The 18,302-nt window shown below is 40.3% G+C and overlaps 1 protein-coding gene across 4 annotated transcripts in view; it reads left to right on the plus strand.

The window, feature by feature from the left end:
• The window catches only part of LOC149839936 (peptidyl-prolyl cis-trans isomerase PASTICCINO1-like), a 79,990-nt gene extending 64,153 nt beyond the window's left edge, over window positions 1–15,837 (plus strand). For all 4 annotated transcript variants that reach the window (XM_090002920.1, XM_090002922.1, XM_090002921.1 and 1 more), the window contains 5 exons: window positions 8,038–8,106; window positions 8,615–8,692; window positions 15,027–15,128; window positions 15,287–15,358; window positions 15,459–15,837. In XM_090002920.1, the coding sequence (XP_089859046.1) occupies window positions 8,038–8,106; window positions 8,615–8,692; window positions 15,027–15,128; window positions 15,287–15,358; window positions 15,459–15,719 (582 nt within the window). In that variant the 3' untranslated portion in view covers window positions 15,720–15,837. The remainder of the gene's footprint in view (window positions 1–8,037; window positions 8,107–8,614; window positions 8,693–15,026; window positions 15,129–15,286; window positions 15,359–15,458) is intronic.
• Window positions 15,838–18,302: the final 2,465 nt, after the last annotated feature.

The following is an 18,302-nucleotide window of genomic DNA, read 5'->3' on the forward strand; positions in this document are numbered from 1 at the left end:
ACTGAGCAGGCCGTTGTGGGTACGCACAAGGCAAAACGTAGAAACAACCGAGATCGATTCGGGAGTCCATTATGCTATGTATTTTATTATACCCCGAATGACTGACTGAGTCCGCTTCCTAAGGGGACGGTCTGTGACCAAGAGAGTAAATCCCCAAAGGCAAACAAAGGCCTAATGGATGCGCATCCGTACTTCTGCAGAAGTGGCCCGAAGGATTTCCCCTAACCTCCGATGACTGGGGAAGGTTGGATCTTTGCCCGAGATTGCCATTAATGACTGTCCATCGGAGTTTTGTACCATCCATCCTCTCTCTTGATGAACCGTCCCGAATGAGCACGACGGAGGGTTTCTTAACCGCCGTCCCATTCTCATGCTCTGGTCTTTCAACCCAATCGAGCATCTTGCCTATGAAGGCGCATGATTATTATTTAGGTGAGTTATACCCGCCATTGCGCGTTCGAGGCAAGCACACAATTCACATCCTACTCACCGCAGTACGCATCGTAACTATTCAAATGTACAATCACGATGAAAGGGGTCAATCCCTAGTGAGGGTAGAAACATCACTCTTGTGATCTCAAACACATGCCATTGCATGTTCGAGGCAGACATAGACCTCTCATCCTACTCATCGTAGTACGCAACGTACCTGTTCAAAAGTACAACCACGATGAGAGGGGTATGGATCTCTCGCAAGAAATCCCAATGCTTCTACTTTACAGAAGCCCACAGTGAACTCATTCCAGTTCCAATTGATCGTGCTCGGATCCTATAGACAATCACGAGCAATCTGCCTATTAGGCGAAAATCAACATAACAGGATTAGCTTAATGTGTTAATACACGTTTAGAGGTTTCTATAGACCTTCCGTCCTGCTCTTCGTAGTCCAAACATATCGTACGCGACTAAAGGTACTACTACAAGAGGAGGAACATGGATCCCTCGTAAGAGATCCAACAATACCTTCACGAAGGAAGGCGCTACAAACATGGTTGAACCAGAAAACCTAGAAACTAGGTCTCGTATCAGAGGTGAGGTAACACCGATCTAGTGATGGCTCAAGTACCTCGCTAGGATCCCCGCCCTATTCGTGCACAAGATCCTAAACAAGGTTATCTAAGTCGTATCAAATAGGCAAACTAAGGTTGTACATATCTATCCCAAATACATCGATTTGGGAAGTCTGGCCGCTACCTCTGCTTTACAAGCTATACATCTTAAAAATATGTTTGCACCTAAGACGATGTCTTTGGAGAACCGAAGTGCATAAGTGTGTGTCGTGACTTGTAGGACAAGTGAAACGATATATACTATACACTCGAAGCTGCACTCAAGGAGTGCAAGCTGACAAGGGACAAACCCGTGCACAAACCAATACAATGGCAAATCGAGGGGCAAGACTCGTTGGGCGGAGCTGCACCGCGAGGGTAGAACGCTAGGGCTACTCACGAGGTATGATGATCATACCTCGATCATCGTGACGCACAAGCAGACAACTACGTAAGCAACTCGTGAGGTATGAGATCCTATACGGACTACGCCAGTGTAAAGGACGACTCACGAGGCATGGGGTTGCACCTCGATAGATCAATAAGCGTAAACAAGTAAAGAAGCATACGACAAAGATGGAATACATGCATGAAGGGCAACAACAGGGTAAGGACAAACATAAGCAAAAAGCAAGTGCAAGAGCAAGCACGACAGTACAAGAAAGTAAAGCACGAAGAGTAAAGCAGAAGCAAGACCATGGCGCATAAAGCGCGGGGCAACAAGTAAACGCAGGAAGTAGAGTGCAAGAACGTAAAGGAGGACCAGGATGTCCTGGAGTAAAGACAGACATGTAAAAGTAAATGCCAGGGCACAAAGCGCGGGGCAGCAGAAAAGTAAAGTGCGGAAAAGTAAAGAGGACAAGGATCGCGAAACCGCGTCCTTGAGTTAAAAGACATGGAATGTAAAGACAGGAATAAAAAGCCTAGGCACATATAGCGCGGCGGCAACAAAAAGGAAAGTGCGAGAAAGTAAAGAGGACAAGGATCGCGAAACCGCGTCCTTGAAGGTAAAGACATACGTATATATATTATACGTATACATATATCGTCCTCTTTTAATTATCTTTCTTATTTTAGCATTTATCAGTTCATTGTCCTTTCACGCAAGAATCCCCTACCTTAAGGGGTTGCGGGTCCTCGTACGCATGCAGCGTAGGCAAGCAAGAGCTCGAGCCACAGAGGGCGAGCTGGATCCACCGTTCAACCTGGAGAGCTTAGAACGTTAGCATAGGCCGAATATAAACAAGCAACAAGGTCTCTTGCCTGCAGGAGGCAGAGGCAGGAGCTTCTGCATCCTGCAGACAAGGGTGCCAGAGGCAGAGGCCTCAGCCCTGCTTGGCAACAGCAGCAGAGGCAGGGAGCAGGAGCTCCCTGTCTGCCAGGCACAAAGAAAGGCAGGAGAGGGAGCAGAAGCTCCCTGCCACGCCTGCCGCAACAAGGCAGGGGGGGACACCCCCTGCCAAAGCACGAGACAGGGGCGCAACCCCCTGTCGGCAGCAAGGACAAGGCAAGGGGGCAAAGCCCCTTGCCGGAGAGCAAACACCGAAATGCAGGGGGCAAGCCCCTGCCTGAAAACAGGAAAGCAGGGGGGCTCTACCCCCTCCAGGGAAACAACTAGAGAGCAGGGGGCTTCAACCCCTGCTGAGGAAAAAACAGAAGGCAGGGGAGGAGCCTCTCCCCCCTACCGGAAACAACAAGGGAGCAGGGGGACTCGTCCCTTGCCAGAAGACAAATGCAGGGGGCCTCGCCCCCCCCCCCTTGCAGGCAAACACAAAAAAGGAACAGGGGGGGCGGAACCCCCTGTCGACAAAGCAAAAGAGGCAGGGGGCCGATCCCCCTGCCGAGAAGCAACGGAGGGCAGGGGGAGCTTCTCCCCCTACCAGAAAACAAAAGGAGTGCAGGGGGGCTCGCCCCCCTGTCGAAAGACAATCACGAAGGTATGGGGACCCCGCCCCCTACCGAGAAACAAGAAAAAGTGGCAGGGGTGGAACCCCCTGCCAAGAAGAGTCGACGACAGGGGGCTCAACCCCCTGTCGACCAACTTTAAAAAGGGAGGCAGGGGGTTTTAACCCCCTGCCAACAAGCTGTGACGACAGGGGGCTCAGCCCCCCTGTCGATCAACCCTGCACAAAGGAGAGAGAGAGAGGAGGGTTATACGTCCGAAATCAGGGGAGTCGCCAGGCCGGAAGGTCGAGGGCTACCGTCGGCTAAGCCGCCTCGACAAGGGTGGCGACGTCGCTGGCCGGCAGGGCTCGAAGGTCGCCGGCGCACGAGGTTGGTTGTTGCCGGAGCCGATCGTCGAAAAAAAGAGGGTGGCCAATAGCGAGATGCTGGCAGTAGCAGGGAGGTACATCAGAGAGGAAGAAAGGGTGGTGGCCGGCGGCGATTCGCCGGCGTCGACGACACAGGAGACAGCAAGGGGAAAAGGGTGGCCGGCAAGGCTCGAAGGTCGCCGGCGCACGGGGGCCGCTGTCGGCCTCGATCGTCGGCTATCGGAGGCCACCACGAGGAAAACTGGGTCGCCGAAACTCGGAAGGGAGGCGGCCGGACGGAAATGCTCACCGGCATCTCCGATCGCCGGCGGCAGCGGCGTGAGGAGGGCGGAGCAGATGAGAGAGAAGGGGCGAGGGGTTCTGCCCCTCGCCCGAGACACCTGCGTCCTTTTAAAAGACGCAGGTTCTCGAGAGTTCGAGAACCCGGGTCCGGGTCCAGCTCGGATCCGGGTCCGACAAGCCCAGACCCCCGACACGTGTCTGACACGTGCAGGGCACGTGTCTGACACGAGTCAGACGATTTTTTTTTTTCACGGGCTTTATAGAAGTGCCATAGGAAGATGATTTATGACATGAACAAATGTGTGAAACACATCTGTCCAGAGACTAATAGGCACATTGCTGCCATGTAACATGCTCATCGCACTTTCGACAATATGTCTGTGTTTCCTCTTCGTAACACCATTTTGTTGAGGGGTATGTGGGCAAGAAACCTGTCGACTTATTCCTTTATCCCGAAGAAAGGCAATAAACTTGTTTGACGAATACTCTCCTCCACCGTCACATTGTAAATGCACAATATCACAAGAAAATTTTGTTTTGACCATTAAATGGAACTCCCGAAATATTTGGAAAACTTCATGCTTATGCTTCAAGAAATATATCTAAGTATAGCGAGAATAAGAATCAATAAATATAACATAGTGACGACTGTCAGAGAGAGAAGGAATAGGGGTGGCCCCCCAAACATCGGAACAAACAATCTCAAATGTCTTTGAAGCTCTTTTATTAATAATATGAAAAGGAAGAACATGACTTTTGCAGAGTTCGCAAGATGAACATTTTTTATTCTCTAAAAGGGAACATAAACTAGACTCTGGAAGAAGACCATCAGATACAAGACTTTCAATAAAGCTCAAACTACAATGTCCTAAGCGACTGTGCCAGATATCAGACTTATTATAATGAGATGAATAAAAAACTTCCAATGGACTGAAGGACAAAGACTCTGAAGACGAAGACGCTGAAGAATGCTTGGACGGCTCCAACTGAAGAACTGGAACTGAGGGAATCTCCTTGAAGACGTACATGTTTCCTCGTCGCTCCCCCTCAGCGAACGACTCCTTCGTTCGTAGATCCTTAACTTAAACAGAGGATGAAGTAAATTCGACTGAAGAATTCATATCGTCAATAAGTTTAGACACAGAGACAATGTTCTTTTTAATATTAGGAGCAGGAAGGACATTGGACAAGTGAAGTGAAGACTTTGACATAGGAATATGTGCACTACCTATATAACTAATGGAGTGATAAGTTTCATCTCCCGTAACTATACTACCTTTTTCAAGATAAGGCAATAAGTGAGATAACTTACCTGCATTACCCGTGACATGTGTGGCAACACCAGAATCAACGTACCATTCCCCTTGTTCATTTTGCTTGATTGTCATATGTGACAAGGCTGATAACAAAAATTGTTGTACATCTGCAGATGACGCTTTCGTGTCCACAGTAGTAGCTGACTTATTCTCGGTTTTGTTTATTTTTCCTTTGTTTTGCAGGTTAAACCAACAATCAGCTTTCACATGTCTTCTTTTATTACATAAGAAACACGTGAGCACTCTCCTCTGATTCCCTTCATTAAAGGCACTCAAAATATTATGTGTAGGCAAGATACCACGTCCTCCCTTGCCCAAAACGTCCTCGGCCTCCTTGATTCCATCCGTTCCTTCGTCCAAAACCTACAAAAATGTCCATGGCCAAAACTGAATGAGAACGAGTTGATTCGTTTCCGTCCGCCCTTTGTTTTATAATCATCTCATGCTGAAGAAGTTTTGCCTGAAGATCGTCAAAATTGGGCAAGTGGGGAAGGCGTGACAAAGCTGTGGTAAATATGTCAAATTAGGGCCCAATTCATTAAGAAGTTGTACTTTATCTTTATCTGAAATAGCACTTCCAATAACAGCCAATTGGTCAGTAATACTCTTCACGCAGCCTATGTATTCCATAACTGTCATTGAGCCTTTCTTCAAACTTTGAAACTCATTTTTCAAGTACATAACTCGCACTTCTGATATCTGAGAGTATGTCTGAGAGAGCTTACTCCATAGATCTGCCGCAGTGCAATCATCTGAAAGAGTAGCCAACACTTCTTGAGAGAGTGTTGACGTAATATAAGCAATCAAAGACTGATCCCGCTTTCTCCAAGCCGTATACTCTGGATTTTTAACAGATTTGGTAATTATGTCACCCTTCTCATTCTTGGTTTCCTGCAAAATAAACCATGGTGGTACGGGAACAGAACCATCCAGATGTTCATCGAGATCATGACTCCGTATAGACAGAAGTATTTGTCTCATCCATGTCAAGAAATTAGAATGAGTAAGTTTTTTTGTAACAAGCTGATTTAAGAAATTTGCAGAGGGACTAGAAGACGAGAATGCCATAACAATGAAACAAGAAATAAGCAAACAAGGCGGAAGCAAACTGATTTGAGCTCACTTAATCAATCAACAGAGCATCAATAAAACATAGACTTGCGCAACCAATACCTTGTAAAAATGAAACCTTTTTTTTTAGAATTGAGAATGTAAACTGTTTACAGTCTGCCTATAGACGTTGCGCAGAGAAGCACAAAACTAATTTTACTGCTGATTGAAAAAGAGTTGCAAGAAATAGATATTGCCCAGAAAATGCTACTGCTCAGGTCTTTGTAGATGGGGTTCAAATCGGTATTGCCCAGAACCCCCAAAAGTCAGGCACAAAAATTAGTTGCAAGAAATGCACTTGTTATTCTGAAAGAGAAAGAGAAGGAATGCAAGGAAAAGAGTGACGATGGGAATAAGAAAAATGGTGTTCAGACATTCACAAGGCAGACTCTCAATAACATATGCCTAAGGGGACAGTGGCCTATGCCTCAATACAGGTGTATAAATGAAGGTGGTTCGGCCCATGCACAGATGGGAGATGTATAACAATAAAACTTTAGAAATGCACAAAGCTAACAAGGTCAGAATAAAGAATTTTTTAGGAACTTTAGAAACACACGGCAGAAATTTTAGGAATGTTGGCACAACAGAAATTTTCGACAGAGATTTAAGAAAAGGACTCACAGAAATTTTACCGACAAAGATTTAAGGGAAAGAATGGCAGAAATCGAAGGTTTTGATTTCTCAAATAGAAGGACCTTCTTCTTCAGATCTCGTTGAGCATTCCTTTGGTAGAGTTCCGCAACCCTGCTCTGATACCATATGAGATATTGTGAGTGATCTTCACCACGGTTCAAGCTGCACAGAAAATAGAGAAAAAGAGAAAAAGAGAAAGATGCACAATGGCTGGGGCGGCTGAAAAGTAAAACCCACCTCCAAGCCCTAATCTTTTATATTAAAACACTTTTACAATGGGGACTAAAATATCATATCACAACAACCATATTACAAAAATGCCATTAATGAAAAACACGTCAATAGCATAGTAAAAATAGAGTATGGGTCTGGATCTGGATCCCGATCCATATGCATGTTCTATTTTAACACATTTCTCCTCCAACACCATGACCACCATCACCACCACTGCTGCCGCCATTACCACTTCTTCTTCAAGACTAATACCACTATCACCATCAGCATCGTGGTGCTACCCTCTTCTTCAAAATCAAAACCAACCCCTGTCCTTGGCCTATTAAGTTGTTGAGTCAAACAATTCTGACATTTCCTTTTTAGCCCCACTTCAAATGGGTTATCACTAGATATTGGCCTAAATGCTAGCCAAATCACTGGGTTTGCCAAGAATGGTTCTAATTTAATGACATAGATTACAGTCCAAGCGCCCAGGTAACTTATTCAGCCAAACAATGATGCATTGAAGTCTAAATATGTCCCATCTCCTAACAAATATTGATGGCTTGATAACATATCCATAAGATGTCCAGTGTCCACTTTTCCCATAGAGACTCGATTCTTCAACTTGTCATTTGAGAGGAATATTCTATTTGTTAGACTATTTCTAGCATGTTGTACCTCAAATGGTTTCTTGTTAACAGTGAACACTAATGAGCTGACCATGACAGTGTGGCATGTGGTTGTCAATGTAATACAAAGCAATGCGTGTATGCAAACTTCATCAAGTTGCAGTCCTGAAGGAAATATATCAACTCTCTTAATGTATCATCTGAAAGGCTACAAGACAACATAATCTATTGATTGGAACTTATTAATAGCTTCTTTCTCACATGTTATATTCTGATTAAAACTTTCTTGATTTGGACAATTCAAGAATAGAATGTCTGGAACACGATTGAAGACATGAGACTATGAGAGGTGGACTGATAATGCATAATAAATCATGGAAAGCATAATGGCAAATTTTTGGCAGTCTTTCTTGTGAGAGCTGATGGTGTCTTTCTAGTGGCGACATTTCATCGTCAGGCATATAATTTGAACTATTTTGCTTTACAGTCTTTGTTTCTATTTTTATGATAGATGTCTGTCCTGCAGGTTCTCCGTGAATTCAACCATGTGAATCCACAGGATGATGAGGAAGGGAAGACCTTTTTGAGTTTTAGAGTAAGAGCTATTGTAACCATGCCTGTTTCTATTTTGTCATTAATATATTTGTCTGGCTTTACAGTCAAATGTGGAATCACCAGCTTGAATTTGGATGGAGACTTGGTGTGGGTTTAAGCTGATAGTTCCATGGACTGACTCATAAGTGATCAGGCTGGGCTAACCAGATCCTAGTAATCACTCTTTCCTCTGTAGTTAACCAACCAATTTTTGTGAAACTGACTCAGAATCGGAGCTTCACTAGGTTGCTGGATGACTGTTGACAGGGATAACTTGAGGCTGATCCAAGCCCTGGTTCTATCTGGCTATCTAATCCAGTTATAGTTATTTTAACTTACCTTGCAAAGAAGGTTCATGACAATAATGAATCAGCCATTGTATGATCTAAATGAAAAACAAGAAGCAGATATAATTTTCCTGTCTGTTCCTTCTAGGTGCATTCTACTACTAAATTTTAACCATTGAGATATGGGATGTCCAATTGACATATTTCAGTTGCATTCTCCAGAATTCATTGCATTTAAATGTGGCTGCATGCTACCATAGGCTGGGTGAATGCAGAAAGTCCATTGAAGCATGCAATAAGGTAACTTTTGAATGCCCAATATGTTGAATTGGAAATAAGCTGCTTACTTGCTATAAAGCAACGGAATAATTCTGAATTTATTGTTTACTGCTATTTATCTTTAGCCTTTATATGTAGGTAATTTGCTTTACTGGCTGATTATGAATTTCCATATTGTCGTATCCTCAACTCCTATCAAGAAAAGAGTTAGTGTTTCTTCTTCAAGGCACAAACACATGCATGCACAAAAGCAAACAAATAAAATCATATAGCATACATTCACATGGACGATGCGATCACCTTGGTTGTCCATCAAGTGGCAGCATACATGACAGGTGATGTCTGCGTTGCTTACACCAGGGCTGGTTTGGGGCCACTCTGAAACATGCTCAAGTTTGAAACTTAATAACCTGTTGAATCAAGATTGTTAAAGTGAATATGATAATAAATAATCAAATATGTTAAGACTGCTAATGCAGTATCAGTGCACCCTATAGAGGGAACTTTCTGGTGCTATAAATGAGCACAAAGCTGAAGATTTGGATTCACAATGAGTAAGGAGAAAACCAACTTGTATACAGTAGAAAGAATCTCATCATCCTGGATAATAATATGAAGTTCTTGAAATGAGGATTCTGCATGTCAAAATATTCTAAGCATTCATGTATTTCCACAAAGTCAACACATCCATGTCACACATTTTCAACCAGCAGATGTGCAGAAGCTTCATATACATTAGTAGACAAGGGAACCACCTTCTATTTTGCTATTGTGATGCGTAAATGGATAACTACATGTTTCATGAATGGTCTTGTTGAATACTATTCTTGCAACTGCAGTAAAATGGAATAGTGTCATATTGCGACTCTGAGAACTGGAAGGAAAACTGTATATATATATATATATATATATATATATATATATATATATATATATATATATATATGATGGCGGGGAACCCTCGCTGAGAACCGGGTCACTTAATGGGCCCGCCTCCCTGTGAGGTAAACCCCGGATGGGGTCACGGACACCCAAGACCGTACGGAGCCCACCAGTTAAAGGCACCCGCACACCCGGTGGGAGTCGAACCTGGGACGAAGGGGTCGGCACCTTATTCCCAGGCCTGCTGCCACTTGGGCAACCTGGGCGGTGTAAAACTGTATATCATTTTAACAACATCTGAAATGTCATTTTTGACACCGGCCTGCTTTTGCTATCTGTCATGTTCCCAATGTTGAATCTCTGAGAGAGATTCACACTTTGGAGGTAATCATGAGATAAACTCTTGGAAGTTGAACCCTACCTTTTTCTCTTTCATTCAACCTTTTTATGCCTTTGCATAAGAACCCATGCCTGTTAGGATGCTCCCTCCACCATTCCCCTCTTCTCTCTGTGTTAAGTCCATTCCCTATTACAGCATGACTATTTTCATGCTCTTTTCCTCTCCAGCCCCTTCATCATCAGTTATTCTTTGTTGTTTACCTATTGAATATGATATTTATTTTAATTATCTTTATGAATATATGTAGCTTTCCATTGTTTTCACATTTTTTATGACATTATAAATCTGTCAGGTTGTGTTGCTGTTACATTATCAGATCATGATTCTTGTGACCAGTGTTGTAAGTATCGTACTATAAGTATCGTTATTTTTGGGTTTTGTGATATGATACACTCGTATCGCAATATGAGTATGTATCGTACCCGTATCGGGTGTATCGTACGATACACTCCTGTATCGACCCGTATCGCACGATATAGTATCGACGCACTTTAAAAAGACCGAAAGTTACTTTTTTTATTTTAGGTTTTAAATACCTTTTGAGGGTTGACTTCTCCATTTGTCTAGAGGTCATTAGAAAGGAAACCACACACCGTAGGAGCTGTGAGAGCGATTTGGAGGCTGATTCATGCATTAGGGAAAGGGCTTTTATGATTTTCTCAAGTAAGAGTGCATTTTCACCATTTTTTCACTCAACGAAGTGGGTTAAGGTAAAAAAATCCCTATTTTTTTGCTTCCTATTGAGTTTTTTTGGGGAAAGATGACATCATAGGATTCAACATGGCAATGGGGAACTCAAGTAGTGAGTGAAGATCGATTACAAATCAAGTGCAATTATTGCCAAAATACTTTTTTTCGGTGGTATCTCTCGGTTAAAGTGTCATTTAGCCGAGACACATCTTAATATTGTCGCATGCACGCCAAGAAAATTACTGGATGACGTGAAATGACAATGCCAACAATTAAATAACGGTTTGATTAAAAAAAGACAAGAAAGAGAGATGAATGATGCAAAAATAGGGTGTGCGGAGCCCTGAGAGGATGCGTATGACGAAGATGAACTCCATACTTCTCATCCTACAACCCCTAGCATAGGATCAGAAGTAGGAAGTTTCACTAGTAGTGTCGCCGCAGGCACAAAAAGAAGATGAGGAGAAAGAAGATGATGGAGTTCTTCGGGAGGAGGTAGAGATAGATTCTCTATTAGGAGTTTTTTCCTTCTTAGGACTTTCCCTGAGGTGCAACTCGATGATATTCGTACTGCTATGACTCATCAACATTTAGTCGAGCAGGCTAATGTCACGGTTGAAAGATGATTCTATGGTGCTTACATTCCTTTCAATGCGGCAAATTCTTTTCATTTTCAGGCCATAGCAGATGCCATAATTAATATCGAGCTTGAATATAAAATGCCTTCATATCATGCTTTGAAAGAAAAAAATTTAGATACTAATGTGAAAGAAGCGAAGGCATATTGTGATGATATGAGGCAGTCATGGAGAGAAACTGGGTGTAGCATCATGGCAGATGGGTGAACAGACAAAAAGTCAAAGACCTTGATAAATTTTCTTGTTTATTGTTCCAAAGAAACTATGTTTTTGAAGACAATTGATCTGTCGATACGCTCAAGACAACAAATGTATTGCTCAAAGTTTTTTATCAGGTTGTATAAGAGGTTGAATATCAAAATATTGTGCAATTTATTATTGATAATGCAGCAAATTATAGGGCAGCAGGTAAAGAATTGACAACAAATTTTGGGTCATTCTTTTGGACCTCGCGTGCTGCCCATTGCATAGACCTCTTGCTTGAGGACATCGACAACATGGATGAGATAAAACAAATAGTTGAATGCTTTCAAAAAATTAGTAAATTTATTTACAATCATGCATGGATTTTGAGCCTAATAAAAAAAATACTTTGATGGTGCTGAGTTGATTCGTAGTGTAGTTACTAGATTTGCTACAAATTTTTTGACAGTGAAAAGTCCAGTAAAGAATAAAGTTGTACTAAAAAAAATGTTTTCATTATATGAGTGAAATGCATATCCCCGTGCACAAAAAAAAGCCCAGAGAAATTGTAGATATTGTATTTTGAAGTGAATTTTAGAATTCATGCGTGAGGTTGAAAATAACTATACCTTTGGTGAAGATGATTCGATTGCTTGACAGTGAAGACATACCAGCTATAGGTTATCTCTATGAGACCATGAATAAGGCAAAAGAAACTATTAGAGATAATTTGAAGGAGAAGAAAAAAATTGTACATACTTATATTGAACATCATTGATCATAGGTGGACTGGGCAACTTCATCAACCTCTTCATGCTACAACATATTATTTAAATCCTGCATTTAAATACTCTCATGCGTTTACAATGGATAGGGATGTCAACAAGGGACTTTTGAATTTCTTCGAAAGGTTGAATCCTGAGTATAACATTCAAGATCAAATTCATAAGAAAATAAAAACTTATGATAATGCATTATATGATATGGGGAGACCTATAGCAGTGTGAAACGATGCCACGATGCGTCCAGGTAATTTATTTTGTCTATTTCAATTTTAATTTCATATTGTTATTTAGTTACAATGTTTTGTATGATTGTATATGTTACTGTCTTATTGATTTCTCATTTTCTTGTTTTTTTTTTAGACATGTGTCAGACAAGATTTGAAAGTGATGTTCCAAATTTGAGATCTATGTCACATGGGTGCGGGTGCAGGTGCGACACGGGTGCGGCGCAATTTCAAAAATTTTGGACACGGGGACTCGGCTATATATATATATAATTTTTTTAAAAAAAATATATATATATAATTATATATATAACAATAAATTAATAAGATAGCACTTGGAACAATCAAAATAATAAGTTAGCACTGGCCATGTGACTGTGCACACAGCCTGGCTATATATATATATATATATATATTTAAAAAAATATAAAATTCATTTTTTTAGTTTTTTACCTAAAAAATGGACAAAAATAGACTCGATCAAAGTTGACCGAGTCTATAAAGTGGTCGGACTCGGCCCAGGTGCGTTGATCGAGTCCGACACCTGTTGATCGAGACTGCCCCGTGTCCGAAGCCACACTCGTGTCCGCACCCGTGTCGGGGCGTGTCGACGCGGGTGCGTCGACCCCCTAGCCAAGTCCGTGTGACATAGTTTGAGATCTTTTGTTATTCACATTCTTAGCCAAACTTGTAATGCAAGCGGACGCGAGAGAAACTAGAGTGTCTTTGAGCAAAGTCATACAAAAAGAAGAAAAATATTGTAGCACAAAAGGCTCAATGACCTCGTCTACATTCGCTACAACTTACGACTGAGGCAGAGGTATATAAAATTATAAAGTTTATTTGTCATTTTCATGTGTTTATTTCAGTGTTGTTAGTATCGTACCATATCATATAATACGGTATGATACATGTCATTAGTTTTGGGTTTTGCGATACGATACACTCATATCGTGATACGAGTGTGTATCGTACCTATATTGGGTGTATTGTATGATACACCCTTGTATCATGTCGTATTGTACGATACACCTCCAATGCATTTTAAAAATGCTGAAAGTTACTTTTTTCATTTTGGGTTCTAAATACCTTATGAGGGTCGACTTCTCCGTTTGTCTAGAGGCCATTAGAAGTGCATTTTCACTGTTTTTTCACCCAAAGAAGTGGGTCAAGGTAAAAAAAATATATTTTCACCATTTTTTCACTCAACAAGATTAAAGATTTATGACAAGGTAAAAATTAGGGTCCACACTTCTCCAACAAAGATGACATAAGATGATCCGACACGACAATGGGGCACTCAAGTAATGAGTTAAAACCGATTGAAAATTGAGTGCAACTATTGCCATAATATTTTTATTTATGTAGTATGAAAGTATGAGTCTTGTGACATGTTCTTAATTGCAAGATATTTAATATTTTGTATTGTTTTTGTGAGATATGCATGCAATATTATCTATGATTCTATATTAGTTGATATTTGATGATGTCTTATGTGGCTTATAAAGACATAAATGCTTTATATGTGGTTTTATGGTTGTATTTTGTGCAATTCATCATTGTTTGATGTGATGATTTTTTTAGTATTTTTGCTATTTTTTCTTGATTTTTTTGGATTTTTTGAATTTTTTTATTAAAAATTATGATATAATACGGTGTTACTTTGGGCGCGACCGATACAGGTAACAATACGATACTTACAACCTTGGTTTATTTAATTTTTTTTTATATAATTCAAAATCCAACTAATTTTAATTTTTTCATATTATCTTTTTAGGCAAATAAAAAAGTTTTCATCAAGGAGATACAATGAGCAATTCGATCATATCAGTTTGAAACATTTTGATAAATTGGATGCATGAGTTGAAGGAGAAGCAATAACTTTTTTGAATGAAAAAGACATTCAATGGATCAACGTGGAAGAAGCACGTGTGGTAGATGATGAAGACCCCACATATCTTGGAAATGGTGTGGATGTCGAAGAAGAAGAAAAAGATAATGATGATTATGATTATTGAGGTTTTATATAATATGTTTTAAAAAAACTTGGTTATTTAACACTTAATTATTCACAAATTTGGTTATTTTGTTTTTGTTTATGTAATATGAAAGTACGAGTCTTGTGACATGTTCTTAATTGCAAGATATTTAATATTTTGCATTGTTCTTGTGAGATATGCATGTAATATTATCTATGATTTTATATTAGTTGATGTTTGATGATGTTTTATGTGGATCGTAGAGACATAAATGCTTTATATGTGATTTTATAGTTGTATTTTGTGCAATTCATCATTGTTTCATGTGATATGATTTTTTTGATAATTTTTGCTATTTTTTTTTAATTTTCTTGAATTTTTATTAAAATTTTATGATATTTTACTATATGATACGACACGGTCTTGATTTGGTGTGACCGATATGGGTAACGATACGATACTTACAACCTTGCCTGTGACAAGTTATAAATAAATAGGTTGAATAAATTATCCATCATCTTTCATTTTAGATATGTTCTTAGTGTGTACATTAATCATGCATTCAATTGTGCAGGTTTTGGACACAAGTCCTGCTCACGCGAAAGCTCTGTATCGTCGTGGCATGTCCAATATGTCAGCCGGAGATTTTGATGAAGCTAGGACTGACTTTGAAATGGTAGCCTTTAAATACTATTCCTTTTCCTTTTCCCCATTGATAAATACTATTCCTTTTCCTTTTCCCCATTGATTCCATTTCTAGGTGTAAGCTGCATTATTAGTTCGTAGACCAAATCTCATCCTAGAAGCTTGGCATGTTTCATTTCTTGGTTCTAGATGATAAAGGTTGATAAATCCTCAGAGCCTGATGCCACATCTGCTCTTTTGAAATTAAGACAAAAGGAAAAGGTAAATGAGGTCTCTTTTTCTACTTTTAGTTAGTTTAACGTGGAGTTTTTCAATTATTGAAACTGTAAGTGTATTAAACTTTTAACTGTGATCTAAATAGGAAGTAGAAAAGATGACAAAGAAGCAGTTTAAGGGACTTTTTGACAAGAAACCGGGAGAGATTGCTGATGTTGGAAATGATTCAACTGGAGTCGACCAGATTCCAGAGAGGACAAACAATGAAGATGTGACTACACCTTCTGAAATGGATGAAGCAAGTTCAAATGAGAATACTGCACCAGCAGGGCTGTTCGCAAAATATTGGACTGTAGGAATGAGATTTTTAACTTCTCTAGGACGTGGAAAGTGTTCGATTCTCTAGGACTACTTGACGAAAGCTGGATCCCTTTTATAATGGAGATTAACTTTTGATCCTTGTTCTTGCTAATTACATTTTAAAGTCCTTGTATTTGTACTATTTATTGTTTATGTTTCTCGAAGTGGGGCCTATGGGTTACTACTTTGTCACATTCCACTTTTTCTGCCACAAAAAATTGCACCAATAGGAGATCCACTGATGAAATGATTTCCATTCGTGCCTCGTATTTTTATCTTCTTTGTGTCATTGAAACTACCAACGATATGGTCCAATTGGCACCAAAACTTTCGACTGTATGCGCCTTTATTGATGGATATGACAAGTCATCTTTACTTTGGATGCCCATGGCCAATGGGCCCATTCAGAATTTATTTCTGAAGCAGACCATGCCAAATTGTTCACTAGCTGTCACATGGACATGACTAAGAGGATACGGGACACTATTTTTGTGTAATTTTTCATTAAACATTGCATTCAAGGAGATTTAAATCCACTTTGATGAGCTCTCTTCATTGTGCACTAGTGTGAAAACCTAACTTGTGCGCTGCTGCACAGTTATATACTTGTCAAAAGTTCTATCCAATAAAAATCCTTTATCTTTTATCCAAATATCAAGTTCGGTAACATGATGCCCCAAGGGGTTTGACGTAGTGGGGTGGGGCCTTGGTCGCTAGGCTGGTGGTCAAGGTTTGATTCCCATGAGTGTCTCCCCTCTGCACAAGCTGATGTTCCTACCCTTGGCTATCAGCACGATGACTGTAGGTATGGCAGGCTGAGCCAGCACTACCAGGTATTCGTGCAGGTTATGGTTTCTTCAGATTACACAACAAAACAAACAGTTATGTAAGTTTATGTTATTTGTGAGGAATCGATAGTATTTCATCAAATCAGCGGTCCTGCCTAGACTTCCTTTAACCCCCACACCTGTTCGAGTAAACAATGTTGTTTGCGACTAGGGTGTGTCAACAGGTCGGGTTTGGTTCGGGCTTAGGTGTAACCAGACCCTAACCTCATTTGAGATTATGCTACCAGGTCTGAACTCGGGTCTAATTGGATCCATCATAAGAGAAACCATACCGGGATCCTATAGGGATTGCATGAATCAGACCCACACCATACTCAATAAAATAATAATTTTTTATTATTTTTACATTGAAAATTTGCATAACTTAATTGGAACATGGGTTGGTCTTGGGTCCGATGTAAAATTTTACAAACCATACCTGGCTTCATATATTAATCAGACCCTTTTGGTCTGACCCGGATTCTAATCGATCCTTATTTATCACCATGTCGGGTCTGGGTCAAACCTGATACATTGACAGCCCTATTTGCAACACATAGTTGCAACAACCTTTTTCTATCATATATTAATTGGACCCTTCAGGTCTGACCTAGATTCTAATCAGTCATTATTTATGACCCAATCCCAAATCTATAGGGTTTGGTATGAGTCAGGTTTGGGTCAAACCTGACCCATTGACACCCCTATTTCCAACACATATTTGCAACGCATTGTTCCCTTTTCTTTTTTAAGATAAATATGACATCATCACAATAGAATATCTCAGGCAGCATTTGATTCCTCGAAATTCCAATCCAAACAGATTTGATGTGGGGCTCAAACTAAATCAAAGATATTCAAACACTGAATCATGAAGTCTCACCGGAATAGTTTCCATAAAAGTTGTCAGAAAAGTCGTCACAGGGAAGCAGGATGGAGACCACTGGTTGAAGATCACAAATAACCCTAAAAATTATGGGTTGCGGTGTTTTAATTTTTATACTCTCCTGCGAACTTTGTGAATTATGTGTGATGTTCCAAAGTTTGAGCAAAGTTCGCACATAAAATTATTTGTAAACTTTGTGACATATGTGCAATGTTTCGAAGTTCGATATTAACAGAAGTTTGCATATAAATTTTATGCAACTTTCGTAATGTCTACTAGAAATAACGTGCACAACTCCTTTTAAGTGATTGTTATTTACGATTTAGACATCGAGAGAATAGCAAAAATTGCAGGGCATTTCTGAAAACATGTCATATTTTCCATACAGTATGATAATTTTCTGTTTAATTTTCAGGCCAAAATTTGGTCAGACGTACATGGATTGGAATCGTGCTTCTCAATCAATAAGAAGGCCCAATTAATATCTAGTATTATGAAAGAGACTCAACCAAGTTCGATGCAAGATAATGTCGACCCGGCTCAATTCAAAAACTTGAGACACTTGGACTGATTCTGTAGGATGATCTTCTTCCACACCAAATTGGACTGAATAGCACATAGGTCCGACCCTGTTTCGAGACCGGAAACTTGAAAAATGGTGCAAAAAAATTTACAGAGTAAACTTCAATGAAAAGAGACCTCATCCTCATTATCAAATAAACTACAAGAAGTAGCAAATGACAGGAGGTGTTTGAAGAGTGCATCATTCTCAAGGGCATGCACGAGGTCATATGAGGCTTCTAAGGAAACAATTTTGAATACTCACAAAGAGTCACTAGAATATGAGAATTAGAAATATGGGCATTTCCAACACTTTTTTTGCAAATCCAACCATGTAGATGTGCTTGGCATGGTG

Source organism: Nuphar pumila, chromosome 4 (genome assembly GCF_984573655.1).
Source record: "Nuphar pumila chromosome 4, dmNupPumi1.hap1.1, whole genome shotgun sequence".
Taxonomy (NCBI): domain Eukaryota; kingdom Viridiplantae; phylum Streptophyta; class Magnoliopsida; order Nymphaeales; family Nymphaeaceae; genus Nuphar; species Nuphar pumila.